The 16,726-nt window shown below is 37.9% G+C and overlaps 1 protein-coding gene and 1 long non-coding RNA gene across 6 annotated transcripts in view; one reads left to right on the top strand and one right to left on the bottom strand.

Moving 5' to 3' along the window:
- The window catches only part of LOC135108408 (uncharacterized), a 43,767-nt gene that overhangs the window by 844 nt on the left and 26,197 nt on the right, over positions 1-16,726 (bottom strand). For both annotated transcript variants that reach the window (XR_010272251.1, XR_010272250.1), the window contains exons 2-3: positions 5,497-5,677; positions 511-608 (exon numbers count right to left, since the gene is read on the bottom strand). This is a non-coding gene — a long non-coding RNA (uncharacterized LOC135108408). The remainder of the gene's footprint in view (positions 1-510; positions 609-5,496; positions 5,678-16,726) is intronic.
- LOC135108404 (uncharacterized) overlaps positions 1-16,726 on the top strand; it is a 52,787-nt gene that overhangs the window by 11,712 nt on the left and 24,349 nt on the right. The window contains exons 6-9 of one of the 4 annotated variants that reach the window (XM_064019363.1): positions 2,220-2,331; positions 6,071-6,182; positions 6,302-6,421; positions 13,494-16,050. In XM_064019363.1, coding sequence (XP_063875433.1) covers positions 2,220-2,331; positions 6,071-6,182; positions 6,302-6,421; positions 13,494-13,683 — 534 coding nt within the window. In that variant the 3' untranslated portion in view covers positions 13,684-16,050. Of the gene's footprint in view, positions 1-2,219; positions 2,332-6,070; positions 6,183-6,301; positions 7,639-11,069; positions 13,158-13,493; positions 16,051-16,726 lie in introns of those variants that run through there. The other 3 variants (XM_064019365.1, XM_064019364.1, XM_064019362.1) reach the window with 3 other exon arrangements.

The raw sequence follows: 16,726 nt of genomic DNA, 5'->3' as shown, positions 1-16,726 counted from the left end.
TTTTACCATTCCTGTTCATCTGTTCTCCTAGTATTCCTATATGTGCATTCATATCACCCATCACTAGCACTCTTTCCTCTCCCTGCTCTCTCACAACTTTCTTAAGTATGTTGTACTTCCTCCTGTTCTCCCTATGTGTTCTTTCACCCATGACAGTCATGTACACTACCACCAGCACCACCACCTCTGGTCTGCCATGACCATCCATACATTCCACTCTCACTGCCATCACATCCTCACTGTTTCGCGCTTACCTACGTCAAGCTCCTCGAATTTCAATCCCCTTTCTTGTAGTTTAAGCCTACACCTCCTCCCAGTGTCTCCTGAGTCTTACGCCCCTTTCCAATCATAACATACTCGCATCCTTCCATTCTGACATCATCTCTCAGGTGTCTTGGTGAGCCCAACCATGTCAGACTTCCATTCACTGAGCTCTTTGCATACTTCCACAAACTTACCTACACCCCATCCTCTCACATTCATGCAACCAAACCTCATACTCTCACTCACCTGGTTGGTGTCTTCCTTCTGTTGTGCCTCAGCTGTCTCCTGTCACTGGTCCACCAGCTTGGGATAGCTCCTGAGCCAATTCTTTAGAATGGCAACTCCTGTAGAGGGGGCAAAAAAAAAAAATAAATAAAAATAAATAAATAAATAAATAAATAAATGAATAAAAAAAAGAAAAAAAAAGACTATCTTCACACTAATAGTTCCTATATCTAACATTCCACATTCTTTCCAGGAACTCCCTTACAGCCTCTATCATCCTTTCATTCAGTCCAAGCAGCAACACCATCCATTCCTGTCCTGTATTTTACACTTTCATTCTAATAATATCTAATTTGACTCAGCACTGCTTGCATCATCTCTCTCTTGTCTCCGGTGTACTTCTCACATTCCAGCATCACATGTTCTGTTGTTTCATCTCCCATGTCACACATTTGGCACATTTTGCTATGAGACACTAACCATCTATAGTTCCATTGTGCTCTAGCTCAGAAGAGATCACCATCTAGGCTTCCATCATACCACTTTTCATACATTAGGGCCTTTTTCTCCTTATATAATTCCAGTCTTCTTTAATCCATTTCATTCTTCTATTCATTCAGTCCCACACTTCACTTCTGTCTACTTCACTTTTCCATTTTTGTAAGTCTTTCCCTAAACATATTCTATCCCATATTACCTCTTAAAGTTTCTACTGCTGCATACTTTTGGTGCATCCAGTGCAATCCTTGCTATTCTATTCTGCCACTTACCAAACTTCACTTTCATTCCATGCAATCACATTCATACTATACATACTGTACTTGGCACAGTGATGCTCTTCCACACTTCTCCCTTCATACTAACTCACTTTCATCCTTGCTGCACTTCCTCTTTGACCCACCCACTGGTTCACCATGCCAATCTTTTGTTTTCACTCAAGTAAGGTATTGTGCCAGTTGCTCTCCAAGAATGGTGGTCTCCACTTTGAAAGTTGAATAGTCAAAGAATTTTTTATAGTCAGAGGAGTTAAGTGAGAAGTATACAGCACATACAAATTTAGTTTGAAAGTGACTCTGTAGTCATAGCCAGATGTCAAAAAATTTAAAAGGTTTAAGAGTGTAGGCATGAGAGCAAGTTAGGTCATTGCATACATAGACACAGCATCCAGATTTGGATTGAAAATGAGGATAGAGAAAATAGGAGAGAACAGAGAAGGGGCTACTGTCAGTGGCCACGGACTAAGTAAAGCTCTTTCTTTTCAGAAGTTATCACATGTAGCTAACCAAAAAAAGAAGAGACAGCTAACTGGTTTGGTGTGATCTGGTTTAATGTGTTAATGAAGTTTTGTTATCATAAGAACACCTTCTACTGAAGTGATAGCTTTGATTAGAGTTGGCTCATGTTCTCATTTTGTTCAATATCTCTCTTCCTCTAGCTTTTTATCAATGTTGATTCATAGAGGATCATATAGCAGCTTCCAGATGCACATCTCTGATTTGTCTGTTGTAATCACTTACTCCAAAGCTGAAATCAAAGTATAAGGATGGAAATATCTTTTCAGCAACTGTTCTTTCCATAATTCAGATAACCTGGAGACTAAGGAGTGTTTCCATTTTCTGTCAGTGAGAACTGAAGTTGAAACATGGCTGCCTTCAGTTCAGTTAGAGTGCTTAATCTGCATGTACAGGGGCTTAACACAGCTATCTGGCAAGTGTTCATATCTTCCACAGGTCAGTGAAGGTCTCAGTGGCACCTCCTCCTCCACATCTAGTGACTGGGATAGTCGCTCCCGCTCCTCAGCAGATTCCAGTGATGAGCAGGGCACACCTAAACTTCGTCGAGGTAAGTTGAGTGTAAAATCCATGTCCTCCAACAAAATCATGGCCATTATATTACTAGTCGCATCCAATCAATCCACTGTTTCTTTCTATTTTTAAAATATATATTTTACCATAATTTAGTTTTATAAGGAAGGTGTTTTACCTTAACAATTGCTAAATTTGAAACACTATGTGTTTCACACATGGTGTTTGAAACACTATGTGCTATGTATTGTATGTGCTATGTATTTGAAACACTATGTGCTATGTACAGAACCTTAGAGTGTGTGTGTATGTGTGTATTTTTCTAGTTGTAGGATGATATTAGACACTGTTTGATATCATTAATGACAGTTTAACCTTTTCAGTTCTAAATGCTTATAGTGAGCATTAGTGTCATTTGCTGGTGGTGCTAAACGCTTGATGCGACTTATAATTGTACTTAAATTTTCCATGTATGAGCTTGTTCCAACAGTATTTTACAAGTCACAGCACTCCACAACATTTCCACTAATATTGATGGAAAATCATGTCAGCCTACCGTGGAAAATCAACAGACGAGTAACTGGTGGTTGTTCTTGTCCAATATGATGGCTTTTTTGCATAACTTCCCTATCACCTGACAATTTTTGGCCAAGTGGTTTTAAATTTTGCAGCTGGCAGTACTACCTTACCAACACCCTTTCAAGCATCATATCTACTCAGTTCCCTCAATATGGCTGACTACCATGGTCATGAACAGATGAAGTGTTCACAGACAACACCCCTGAACATGCCTGCATGTTCGCAGAAAAGACATTGCTTGCCTACTTAGAACATTAGCTGTGATGCATACTTTTAGATATCTATTGTGTGAACAGTGGTTGAGTCGCCTAAGTGACCTTGGGTGCTATGTCACCACCACGTAATTTGCCACTGCATAATTTTTCATATGTAATTCATTGTAAAAGTATGCAGTTTTATAGTTTTTCCTTCGTCTTTACATTGCTATGCATTGCTTTTTATCACAAAATGTACTTTTTGAGATCTGATTGCAGAAAAAAGCTCAATAGTACAAAAATTTTCATCAACTCTACACTGCACATTTTTCATTGACTACACAGCACATGAGAAATTATATAACAGCATTCATAAATTAATCTCAGAGATCTGTGACTTCTTTTTCCAATGGTGATGAATAGTTTGTGACATATAGCAGTTATAAGAGACCCCCCATTGAGTTGCCAGTGCACCTGGGGGGAAACCTGCCTTCCTTACCGTGCACAATGAAAGGATTAATGAAGAAATTCTTTGACTAGTTAATTTCTAAAGTGAGCACATTCTGACTCTCTTCCCTTTTGCAGAAATATCCATTCTTGGAGACTTCATTGTTCACCACCAGCTTTGGCTTTTCTTTCCCTTGACTGACCATCCTGGTGAACTAGCTTTTAACTTTGCTTTCCTCCACGACCTAGAACAACTGTGCAACACCCTACTTGTATTCCTGACTAAGTTGGAGATATGCCCAACATTCTCAGTCTTTTCCTAACCTCTAATCCTTCTGCTTATGTTGTTACCTTATCTTCTCCATTGGGTTCCTCTGATCAGGATCTTATATCTGTATCTTGTCCTATTGCTCCAATCCCTGTCCATCAACATCTACCTAGTTTGCCTACATTCAGCCTGTTCCTAAAAAGGGTGACCATTCTAATTCCTCATACTACTGAGTTTTTGAGGCATTGAATAATACTAAATTTGCTCTGCCTCAATCAGAAATTTTAGATCAGAAGTCAGATGTTCTGTGGCTTCCCTGCATGAGCTGTTTATTTCCTGAAGGGTTGGACGTCATTGAAAAGTTGTGGAAAAGTGCAAGGTGGTATCACCAGTGCAGAAGTGGATAGGACAAGAAGCTATGTTTAGAAGATCATTGATGAATAACTGGAAGAGAGTGTGTAACTGGACAGAACCCCATGGAACACTATTGTTAACAGACTTAGGAGAACAGTGACCATCTACTACAGTAGCAATAGAACAGGGAGGAAACTTAAAATGAAGTTACAGAGAGAAGGATAGAAGCTGTAGGAGGGTAGTTTGGAAATCAAAGCTTTGTGCCAGACTTTTGATAAAGCTTTTGATATGTCTTAGGCAACAGCAAAAGTTTCACTAATGTCTTTAAAAGTATATTTTGTCCTCACATTTGGTGTGATGCAACGCTGTGGCTGTGTAGTACTAACATCAAATCTCATCTCTCTCTCTCTCTCTCTCTCTCTCTCTCTCTCTCTCTCTCTCTCTCTCTCTCTCTCTCTCTCTCTCTCTCTCTCTCTCTCTCTCTCTCTCTCTCTCTCTCTCTCTCTCTCTCTCCTCTCCCTAGTCTCTTATCTCTGACAGATAAGGGGGAGAGGTGACAAGGAGGGAGGTTTGAGACAAGACAAAAGAGGGAGAGGAGAGGAAAAAGGGGAGGAAGGGACATAACTGAGGAAGGAGAGTACATGGGGCAAGGAAGTGGAGGAAGGGTGAAGGAGGAGGATGGGAGGATGGGGAGAAAGTAGAAAGAATAAATATAAGCAGCAAGGGTGAGAAGTGTGTCAAGAATTAGCAGGAGAGAGGAAGTATTGAGAAATAAGAATTCCCTTTTCCAGCCCTCCATCCATTTTCGTTTTTCCTCCATCCACTTCCTTTGCATTGATGATCCTTCCATCCATTTTCATTCTCACTCAGTCTCATTCAACTTTGCAATCCTCAGGATTGTTCTCTCTCTCTCTCTCTCTCTCTCTCTCTCTCTCTCTCTCTCTCTCTCTCTCTCTCTCTCTCTCTCTCTCTCTCTCTCTCTCTCTCTCGAGCTATAAGCCCAGACTTATAGGCTTAGGCATGTGTATTACAGCTGCATTAGATGCACAGTGATTATTAGATACTTTTTTCAAGAAAAAAGTGTCATGTGCCAGCAAATATGGTACTTTATCAGATGGAAGGGATAGTATGAGTGAGGTCTGTTCAGAAAAGACTGAACTTTTGCCCATAGTGCACACTTTTTTTTTTTTTTTTATGTAGGAAGGACACTGGCCAAGGGCAACACAAATCCAATAAAAAAAAATGCCCACTGAAATGCCAGTCCCATAATAGGGTCAAAGCAGTAGTCAAAAATTGATGAATAAGTGTCTTGAAACCTCCCTCTTGAAGGAATTCAAGTCATAGTCATGTTGCCACTCACCCACACACCAAAGCAGCAGCACTCCATTGGTTGACACACAGGAAAGCAGGGGACATAGGTAATATCCCACACTGCACCACAGCAGGTATAACAGAGTTGCTTTGCAATCATGGGCATCCAGGCAACACTGATGGCTCTGCTACTCAGGCCAAGCCACCAGGAGGTCCACTTGCCACAGCAGCTGGAACAAGAATCCCATGGTGGTTATTTTCTTGAGGAGAGGATCTTATGAATGTGTATTAAACATATGGAAAAGAACAAAGTACAGCCAGATTGCTGCTAATGTGTAGTATGCTAACATAATCACTTCAACAAAGAGGGGCCATGCTATAGCATATGAGACTCAAACCCTTAATGCAGAGATGGGCCACAGCAAGTGATTTTCAGTGAATTCAGAAACATAGACAGGATTGTTGGAGATTTTAATTTGACACCCATGATAAGAGATAAAATAGCATTGATTTCAGAAGAAGAAATACACTAGCAGTGATTTCAGGAGAAATACACTCTTACATCACCCTCTTTACTTTTGTGGTAATACCTTTTTTGTATTTCCATTCCTTTCTCCATCCAGAGGGCAGTTTAGGTAGGAATCAGAAAGAGGGTCTGGCACTGGATCTGGGTTGTGCTGCCCTTGCTATCAAGGGTCAGAAAGTGGACGTGAAACTGCCTCTACTTAAACAAGGGTAAGCTACTTCTCACTGCTTTTTACTTTAATGTGATAAACACTAAGAAAGTGTCAGCCATCAGATCTATTGGTATGTAATACTTTTCTCACTGTGCCCCTTCCCTGTTCACTCCGTAGGTGGTACCATGGGGCACTAAGTCGCACAGAAGCAGAAGCCACCTTGAGACATTGTGCTGAGGGTAGCTACTTGGTCCGCTCCCTCCATTTGGCTCGCCACCAGTACTCCTTAGCCCTCAAGTGGGTTCCAACACCTTACTGCACTGCTGCTTTCTTATGTATTCCATTGTTGTTTGAATGCTTTGTATATTTTAATTTAATGCTTGTTTTTAGTGCATCTTTGGCTAGTATTCATATTTATGGCTTTTATCTATTTAGTGATTGTTGTAGTCATCAGATCTTTCTTGGTACATTTACTTTATATGTTTTGTATAGTTATTTACTTTCCAAATCCTACATTCCAGGTTTATATTCTATAAAGATATTTGCTTTAGTTTTCTCTACAGTACTGTGTCAAGTTAGGTATTCGATTGGGACCCTGAGAAGCTGCACCAAACTTGAGGCATTGACCTAATGGAAAGTTAATTAGGACTAGGCCCATAAAAAAAATTACCTATAAAAACAATAAAACACTTTTAAGTACAGCATTGTGTATGAAAAAATATTAATACAGTTGCAAATACACTTTCCCTCCATACAGTCATAAAAACTTATGAGAAAGAACAATGTAAAGGCCTCAATTAACACTAGCAATATCCAAGACTAGATGGGGCTAGTGCCCACTGTTGTCTTCAACACATCTCCATTTCTCTCTTCACCACTGTCATCACCATCAATTTGTTTCTGCCATTAGATGCAGCATACTTACTTTGTGTTGCATCTTCCCTGATTTTTCAAGTTCATACCCTTTTTCTCCACTCCAGTTGCATAAGTAGATGACAAAACTCTGCCAGTTGCAAATAATTATTAATCCAGAACACAATGTAATGACTTGAGTATAACAGTTGACTTCCAATGTAGTTTGAATACATGGGCAAGCTTATAACTTACTTACACTGCTATTGCAGTAGCAAAATTTGAAAACTGTAATAGTGGTGGCTACAAAAAATCAAGCTGTATGCATGTGTGTTGTTTGGGGTCACCCAAATGCAATTTTCTTTTCCCCATGAAAGTTAAATTATGAGAATATTTTAACTGGGATTCACCAGATTTGATGCAGTACTGTATTACATTTTGTTTTAAGAATATTCTTATAGTTTGATGTACTCTTCTATTTGTATGATCATTAGTGGTTGTGACCTAATCACCAGTCAGAGGGCATAAGGTTTGTTACTGTATCAGTGGCTTTTTGGAAGTGGTGCATGCATATTATTTTTGTTACTTCTGCATATGCTGGATTGACTGGGAGACAATGTGAGACATAAAATTTATACAGATAAAGGTAAAACTGGCAAAAAGACTTTAAAACATTGCCTTGGCTGTACAGTCCACCCAGATGGATCTCCGATAGAAATGAAAGCAGACTGTTAAAACAGTAATGCGTACAGATCATGCAGAATGAAAGAAAAGTTGAAAATTTAGGTAGACAAAAATTTTTTTTTTTTACTAGCATCATCCTTAGCAACCAGCTTCTTGAGCAACATCATAACTTATATAAATAAAGTTAACTTTATGGAAAAACACAAAATACACTTCAGAACACAAATGAAGGAGGGCATTGCTGTTCCCTCTTTATTGCCTGCTGCCTGATGGAAAACAAAGGCTGCTCAATTCCCCTGCCTATTCAAACAGGTGCTCAATATTTGAGAAACAGAGAGCAAATTGGACCACAAAAAGAAATCATAAACAATACCACAACAGGTAGGTGCTTTTGCAAAGGCTAAACCTCCCAACCCTCAACCAGAACTAGACAGGTCACAACCAAGTGCCCATATGTTGAGCAAGTTTTTACTTACAGTAAAATCCCTCTCATCCGGCATTCGAGTATCCGGCAGCTTCAAGTATCTGGCACATTTTTCCCCAAGCCTTAAAATCAATAAAAAATCAATGTGTACTCATAAAATTGATTAAAATTCCCGCGCAAGGCATACTTTGTCCCCTCGCCACCAGAGCGCACTGCTTCGCACCACCCACGGCCCACTGCACTGTGTTTATTCAGTGACTCAGTCCCGTGTGTGCACTGTTTATCGCCTGACGCCTTCATCATGCCTAAAGTAGTAGAAAAGAGGAAGTGTGTTGTGCTTACACTTAAGCAGCTGATCAGATCAGCTGATCTTTGTTATGGTAAGATGCATGAATGTAGGGTGGTGATTGTGGACATAATTTCACTTCTATTCAAGTATCCGGCAACTTCTGGTATCCGGCATGTCGGCGGTCCCGTTGATGCCGGATAAGAGGGATTTTACTGTATAAGTTTTTACTTATAATGTAGGTCTTGCTTGTATTGGGCAAAAAAATGACCATACACATCTCTCATAACTTGAGTATTCCCTGAGGTACATACCACTCTGTATTTACACACATACACATACACGTATATATATATATATATATATATATATATATATATATATATATATATATATATATATATATATATATATATATATATATATATATATATATATATATATATATATATATATATATGTGTGTGTGTGTGTGTGTGTCTGTGTGTGTGTGTGTGTGTGTGTGTGTGTGTGTGTGTGTGTGTATCTGGGAAGAGAATAAATATGATAAATGAAGCAGAAAAAAAAGTTATTTCCTGAGAAGAAACAGAAGAACAATTAGAGATCTCTAGTTTTCTTGAAAATATCATGAAGTCCACAAAAAAAAAATTCTTACATGATGTTCACTTTTGATGCACCACATGTTTCCTTTATTATTATTATTGTTCATACTGTTGGTGCTTGCTACATTGTGTGCTAAAATAAATACTGAGATAAAAAGCATTTCTGATATAATTACCAGTGCCATGATCGTCTCATTTACTATCTCTCTCTCTCTCTCTCTCTCTCTCTCTCTCTCTCTCTCTCTCTCTCTCTCTCTCTCTCTCTCTCTCTCTCTCTCTCTCTCTCTCTCTCTCTCTCTCTCTCTCTCAAATGACTCCTATGCTATGAATACATGTTGTCTAGAGCCAAAGGGGCAAACATAACAATGCATAATTTTGAGTTATGGAGCTTCAAAGTTTCACACCATTGCTGTTTCATCATAAATCACACTGTGTAAACATGTTTTATAATATATAACATGTTTACATAGATCCCTCATATCATGGTATATAGTACATGGATTAGCTTGAGCTGAAATGATGCATATTTTAAAAATATAACTTAACACATTACACCTTTGGTAAGCTGAATTTCAAATTTTATTGAATGAGGGATTAATGAATAACATGTTTATGGCATAACTGCAAAAGATAGGCAGTACCTGCTATACTGTCAGCTAAGATGGTCTCACCAAGAGAGAAGCAATGTTTCAAGGTAAAACAACATAAAATTCCTTCTAACAATTCTTTACGAGCCATAAAATTGTCTTTATCACTCTCACTGGCACACAATAGTACAGTCACTTTTCTCACATGTAGTAACAGAATCACTGTCACCATTTATATTGGCATAACTCTGTGCACTTGATGCTGCACCAATAATACTGTCATGACCATTTCACATGACCACTACCACAAACAGCACAGATATTGGAAGACTTTCTCATGGGTGGAGTTCATGGAAAGAAGCTGGCAGTGGTTATAGTGAGTGCCTTCTCCAGTTTAACTGTGTGGATTATGAATAATAATAGATGCCACCTTGTTCATTATAAGTGTTCATTGCATAAAATTTCTAAGACCTCTATCTTTGTCATAAACATTTAATTGAGGTGTTCACAATTGTCTGAGTTGCTGGTGGCTGCCTGATTTAATGTAGGACTTGTTATATGTTCCCACAATTCTTTGGAGATGCACATTCTAAAATCACCTCTCGTGATACATCTTGATGTACTGTAACTACCTCTTACAAAACATGAATCCATGGGATCTGGTGATGCACACTCTACAGAAGAGTTATTTATTATAAGCTATATATTCAGAACTAAGCTGTTAGTGTTTTCACATTTATAATTTCCTGTTACATATTTATTTTGAAACATTTTCCACTGGTTTGTACAGTCTGTCAGGTAAATCACAAAAAGAATTTAGAAAGTATTACTTGTGCTGCTGGAATGCTGTGACAACCAAAACTGTGCCTGGATGAAAGGACCAGCCAATATCAGACACACTGACTGTGAGGTGGGAGATATGAGTTTGCAGTTCATTTGTAAAACCCCAGTCTATGCATGTTCTGTGGTTGATTGCATGAACATATCATGAAGGAACCAAAGTGTGAAAGGATGGGTTGTATTTCCAAAGAAAGCAAAAACTCAGAGAAAACGATGAGAGACAATGTAAACAATCAGTCATCACCAGTGGCCTGTGAAGATTCAGCATCAAAAGATGATTGTTTCTTTCATATGTGACAGGATTTATAAAGTTGTATGTTAATTGTATTCTTAAATACAGTAAACTTTCACAGAGAGGAAAAAATAACATTCAACCCCAAGGTGATGATACATCCCAAACCTGAGTTAAAGTGTGCAATATTTATCTTGTTTTGCTGTGTTTCTTGTGCATTACTTGATAATGGATTCTAATATTTTATTAATTGGTTTGATAACACACAAATGATATAAAGATTTTTTTCCAGCATACAAAGTCTTTTTTGTGTTTGGTGAATCTGGCAGTTTTTCTAGACCATTGTGAACACCCCAATTTTCCCTTAGGCCATACTCTTGGATAAATGTTATATTCATATACTATATAATTTGCCCAAAGTTACATCTTTTCTCACAGAGTCATGACACTTTTCTTCCATTTGGGAGTAAAAAGCCTGCCAAAGGAAGCTTGAGGGACAAGGAAGCAGTCAGCAAGAACCAAGTGGCACAAGATGGAAAAAATAGAGAACCTGCAAACACTAATGAAAAATGCTATGCTGGCTTCTTATGGCATTGTAGCAAACCACATTTTTTCCTTCAGCTTTTCATAGACAATTCAGAAAGTTATGAATACTATTGACTCATTATATTTTTCTGTTCGTTAAATTGTGTTTGAGAACTCCAAGAAAAATGTCATACCACACATCAATGGACAACAGCAACAGTGCAAAGTGAGTGCTGCCTAGCACTCAGAGGATAAGTCAAACTTACAGCCTTTGTTCCAATGTGTCATGTCCACCAGAAAAATATACCTGTTTGTTGAGTGACAGTGGGTGACAGTTTCAGTTCAGCAGTTTAGAGTCATGTTAATTTCAAATTACCATGATCTTGCAAGTCTCAATGCCAATATAGGTACAGTACTTTTTACTAAATATCCCCATGCCCCCTCACTTTTCTCTCAACAAAGTGACAGCCAATCCCTATGTTTTAGTATTGCTAATGTGTTTCTGTCTTGCCTAGGAAACCTCTCAGCTTGATGCACGCAACACATTCTAAATGGAATATTATAAAATTAATACAACTCACTACTACCATTCTATATATTAAAAATTCATATTTTACTTGTGTTCCACACTTATTTTATGGGTATTATTTATGTCTCATTGTAATCTCTGATACTTTGGATGCTAAAAATATTTAGACACTAAAAATATTCAGCGGCAAAATTACATAAGTTAATATTTCAGTGATATTTTTTACACATCCCAAACAATGTTATGAATGGAAAAGTTTTCTAGGACATGTCCATGACATACACTAACAATTCTCAGCAAAGTGATCGGCTAACACTTGGACAATCAAAACAGAAGAAAATGTGGGCTGCTATGGTCACTTGTGATACTCGAAAAAACAGGCTTGAGCTCTATGCCAACCTAAAATATCTCCATCATAGACACACATCTGTATCCAATGCTCACAGATTCAGCATTATCACTTGCATTTATTCATTCATGAATAGCAACCATTACACACACACACACATACACACACACACCAAGAGATCATAGAAGTCAAACCTGAAACAAACATCAGTTAGGGATACTATGGGCAAGACAAATGCATGATGATCTTTGGTATTAAGGAAGAGAAACTCCCTAACAGGTCAGTAAAAGAAGGGAAGTGAAAAAACAATGACTTGGACTGTGGTGCAAGTGCAGGAGAAACAAAGCAAATTAGAAGCATCCACAGAATTGAAATATGCAGAAAATGGAAAGGGATTGAGTCCCACAGTGTGATGCTAAGGAACTTCTAATAGGGGCATTGAACCTACCTTGAACTGAACGATGGAAGAGTCTGGTTAAGGAAGCTTAAATGTAAAAAAAAAAAAAAAAAAGGCAAGGGGAGAGAGAGAGAGAGAGAGAGAGAGAGAGAGAGAGAGAGAGAGAGAGAGAGAGAGAGAGAGAGAGAGAGAGAGAGATGAGAAACAGCTATAAATATTCATAAAATTTATTCATAGACAGCACAAGATATACTCAGATACACAAATCAGAAATATACTAAGGTACAGTTGGCCACACTCTTGCAAGATTCGCTCAGCATTGCCAATACTAGCTGATATGGTAACTCCAAAACACTAGTAGTGAGCTTCACCTGATGCATTCGTTGGTGGTAGGAATAGGTAAGGAAGGAGGTGTTGAGGGAGGTAACAGGGATCTCCCGACCACCAGTGAATGGGTCAAGCAAAGCTTACTATTAGTGTTTCAGAGTTACTACCTCGGTTGGCACTGACAACACTAAGTGGATCTCGCAGGAGTGTGGCCAACTGTACAGTACTGTATATACAACAATCATTAGCGATGTGATTTTAACTTAGTACACCTTTTCATTTCTACTATATATATGTACTTATTTTTTGTGTACTAGCCTATTAGAAGAATGACTTTTTGTATGCTCTGCCTTTGCATATTTCTGTAGTATTAATGGAAATAATTATTTTGTTTACATATTCCATCTTTTTCTCCATCATATATATTTATACAAATGCAACATCATGTTTTCTCCATTACCAAAATTGGTCAGTCTTTCATATGTCACTGCTGGTACTGCTTACATCAATGAAGCTAAAGTCTCGCTTGATTTTTACTTAGTCAATAATTTTCTATTTGGGGTATACTGTGGGTATTATAAAGAAAAGACAAGTGTTTATCACTAACCTCTCTACCTCACCCTTACCCACATTACCCCACCTGTTCCCTAACCCTACTTCTCCCCTCTCCTATCATGGCTAAACTTCCCTTCCTCCCTCCCTCCCTCCCTGCCCCCATCCATCCTCACACACCAGGTCTGCCAGAGGCTTCATGCACCTCAAGATCCAGTTTGACCACAAGACCGGCCAACACATGCTGGGGCGTGGCACAGCCCAGTTCCCTTCCGTGCCACTCATGGTGCAGCACTACAGCATCTTCCGCCTGCCCATCAAGGGGGCGGAACACATGGTGCTGCTCTACCCGGTGATGCACGAGACTCTTTAGTGTGTGTGTGTGTGTGTGTGTGTGTGTGTGTGTGTGTGTGTGTGTGTGTGTGTGTGTGTGTGTGCAAACATGCACAAAAGTGTGCAAATACCATACCAAAGATTAGTTGACTGACACAAGTACATTCATCACCTCATCAGTGTGACATTAGTGCTGCTGTGGTCCAGGTCATGAGTTGCAGAGGCTTAGTGGTGCCTGAGGTTCATGGTACTTATGAGGGGCACTCAAATGTGCAGAGTTTCCTGGTAGTTGTCAGGGTCATGCTACAGTATCAGTGCAGATAATGCTATCTCTTTAGAGGACAACGATACATTTGCTCTGGTCCTCCTGGTACCTCTGAGAGGGTTGTGGTTCAATCTTGGAGCTTCAAGGTACCAAAAATCAGGGTCATGGTGCCATATTTTAGGTGGCTTGTCACACCATAAGCTCATCATGTCATATTTACTAAGGTATTGTGCCAAGATCCATGGATTGTGGTGTCTTAGATGTTGCTGCACCATGTTCATGGATTATGGAGGTGTGTGGTGCTGCTTTTCAGTGCCCTGCTTCAAGGCTTCCTTGCTCTCGTATCAGGTCAGTGGGATACTTAATTTGTGTATATTTATGTAAAGTGATTGGTTTTAAGGGGTAGCTAATCTAAGAGTGAATAAAATAGAAAAAAAAAATAATGATCACATGTATTATATTGCAAGACAGTGATGCAAAATTTTTAAGTATTGCAGAAACATATGTACTTCCAAGGTTAAAAACTGTGCCAAATGAAGCAATTTTCTCAAACTTTGGATCATACCATAAAAATAAATTGTACAGTAGAAGTGCCAAAGCAAAGCTGTTAGGCTAAATGGTGCCAAACTTGAGCAGTCAAAACAAAGAGCAAAATAGTGTCACATGAATGTATACCTTAGAAAGCATTCCATAAAATGTGATCCTGTACAGGTAGAATCAGTGCCAAATATGAGGTAGCTCAAGAAGGAGAACTAAGAGAATGGTGTCAAGTTCAAGGAAGTCTTCATAAAGAGGAACAATGTGAATTGCAACACGGAATAAACAGTACTAGGTGGACTGGCAGACTAGAGAAAATGAACACTCCACAATGAACAATACATGATCAAGAGTGTAAAATATTTCGGTCCTAATTATTTGTATGTATGAAATAAGGACTTTCCACCTTCAGTACTTCATTATATTTTACAATTTCATAATCAGATTTCAGTTATTTTAAAATTTATACTGCTATTCTCACACCACACTGTTAGAACCTGATGTCAGATTATGAATAATGTTGCAAAGTACTGAATGAACCATCCAAGGTTAACCTTGAGCTTCCAATACATTTACATAACCATGTTTTAACCTGTAGCCCTTTTCTTAGATATTTCAGAACCATAAGTAAACCATCCATTATCAACTTTGAGCTTCCAGAACCTATTTAGGACCATGTTTCACCCTTAGTATTCCCTACCAATTGGCACCTTCTTCATATAGTCAGTCTCTGAATGTTTCATTTTCCTTTCACATCTAAGCTTCCATAACATAGTGCCACTCATTTGCTTAGGGCTTGTAGGGCATCTTGGAGATTCCTGGTTTTCCATAGTAAAACTTCCATTCAATAATGTAATTGTATGACCATAACTTTTCATTACCTATATTTCATTTTTCATTTTAATTTATTTTAATATACAGTGGAACCTCTGTTACTGAATGCCTCCCTTTTCAAACTTTTTTTTTTTTAACTCATTATTGCTTTGGTTGTTTGAACAAAATTACTTGATTTTGAATATTAAGACATAGCAAAAGCTGCCATTTATTATTAATTTATAGTTTCTATAAATATCTACTTTGTTTTTTATATACTTGCAGGAGAGACAGAGTGTAAAACAGTAATGCAATCTTTGAAATAAGGTAAATGCAATCCCACTGAAAACCCTCAATGTAAACAAACATTTTTTTGGCACTCAAGAGTAATCCCAAGCCACCTGTGGCTCTCTCAATGACCTCCAGTGCCATCACTACTGCACAACTGCATTTTTCCAGTAGCTTTTCCCAGAAACAAGATGTCTAAGTGTCATGATCACCTTCATTTTGGCAGTAAGTGGGTTGCTCCTCTCTGTGTCCTTCTGTAAGGCTTTCCTTACTAGATTGCTGATGAGCTCTTGTGTCACTAAGTTCATTCATTACATCCTTTCTAGATAAATAATTTGTGAGCCGGAGATGTTGTGAAGTAGCCATCTTGGCTGTGGAAGCTGCTAAGACAGTGTAGACTGGTGTCTGGGAACAAATTAATCCATTTTACATTGATTCCTATGGGGAAAATAGTTTTGTTTTTTTAACATTTTGGATTTCAAACACCATTCAAGAAAAATTAAGTTTGAGAACTAAGGTTCCACTGTGTATATATATATATATATATATATATATATTAAGGATGAATCATAAATTATGTTTGCCTCTACTTTTGACACAGTGACATCAGGTACAGGATGATCAAATGCATTTCTGAACACTTCCAATGGTTTACATTCACATTATGTGCTACACATTATTATTATTATTATTTTTTTTTTATCAATAAAAGTAATCTAATTTCAATATAGACATATTAACAGCAGAATCTTTTGATGGAAGTTTTACTGTACCTATAGAATATGTAGAATGGTAATGTAATAAATATATATGTTTGTGGGGCACCTAGAACTTTATACTAGAGATATACAGGGCTTCTTTTTTTAGCTCCAGAATATTTTTTTTAGACTTTTCTGAACATGTATTGTAGTGATATAATTCCTCCAAACAATTTTTGAGCTTCCACAAGCCATTACAATCCTGCATAGATTCCAGAATTTCTCTAGGAGAAATTTTATATATATATATATATATATATATATATATATATATATATATATATATATATATATATATATATATATATATATATATATATATATATATATATATATATATATACACACACACACACACACACACACACACACACACACACACACACACACAGAGTGTCCTGAGAGGAAAGTCATATTCTCAG

The sequence above is a fragment of the Scylla paramamosain genome, chromosome 17, assembly GCF_035594125.1.
Source record: "Scylla paramamosain isolate STU-SP2022 chromosome 17, ASM3559412v1, whole genome shotgun sequence".
NCBI lineage: Eukaryota > Metazoa > Arthropoda > Malacostraca > Decapoda > Portunidae > Scylla > Scylla paramamosain.
Note: the sequence above shows the minus strand (reverse complement) of the source record. Positions and strands in the feature narration are given on the sequence as shown.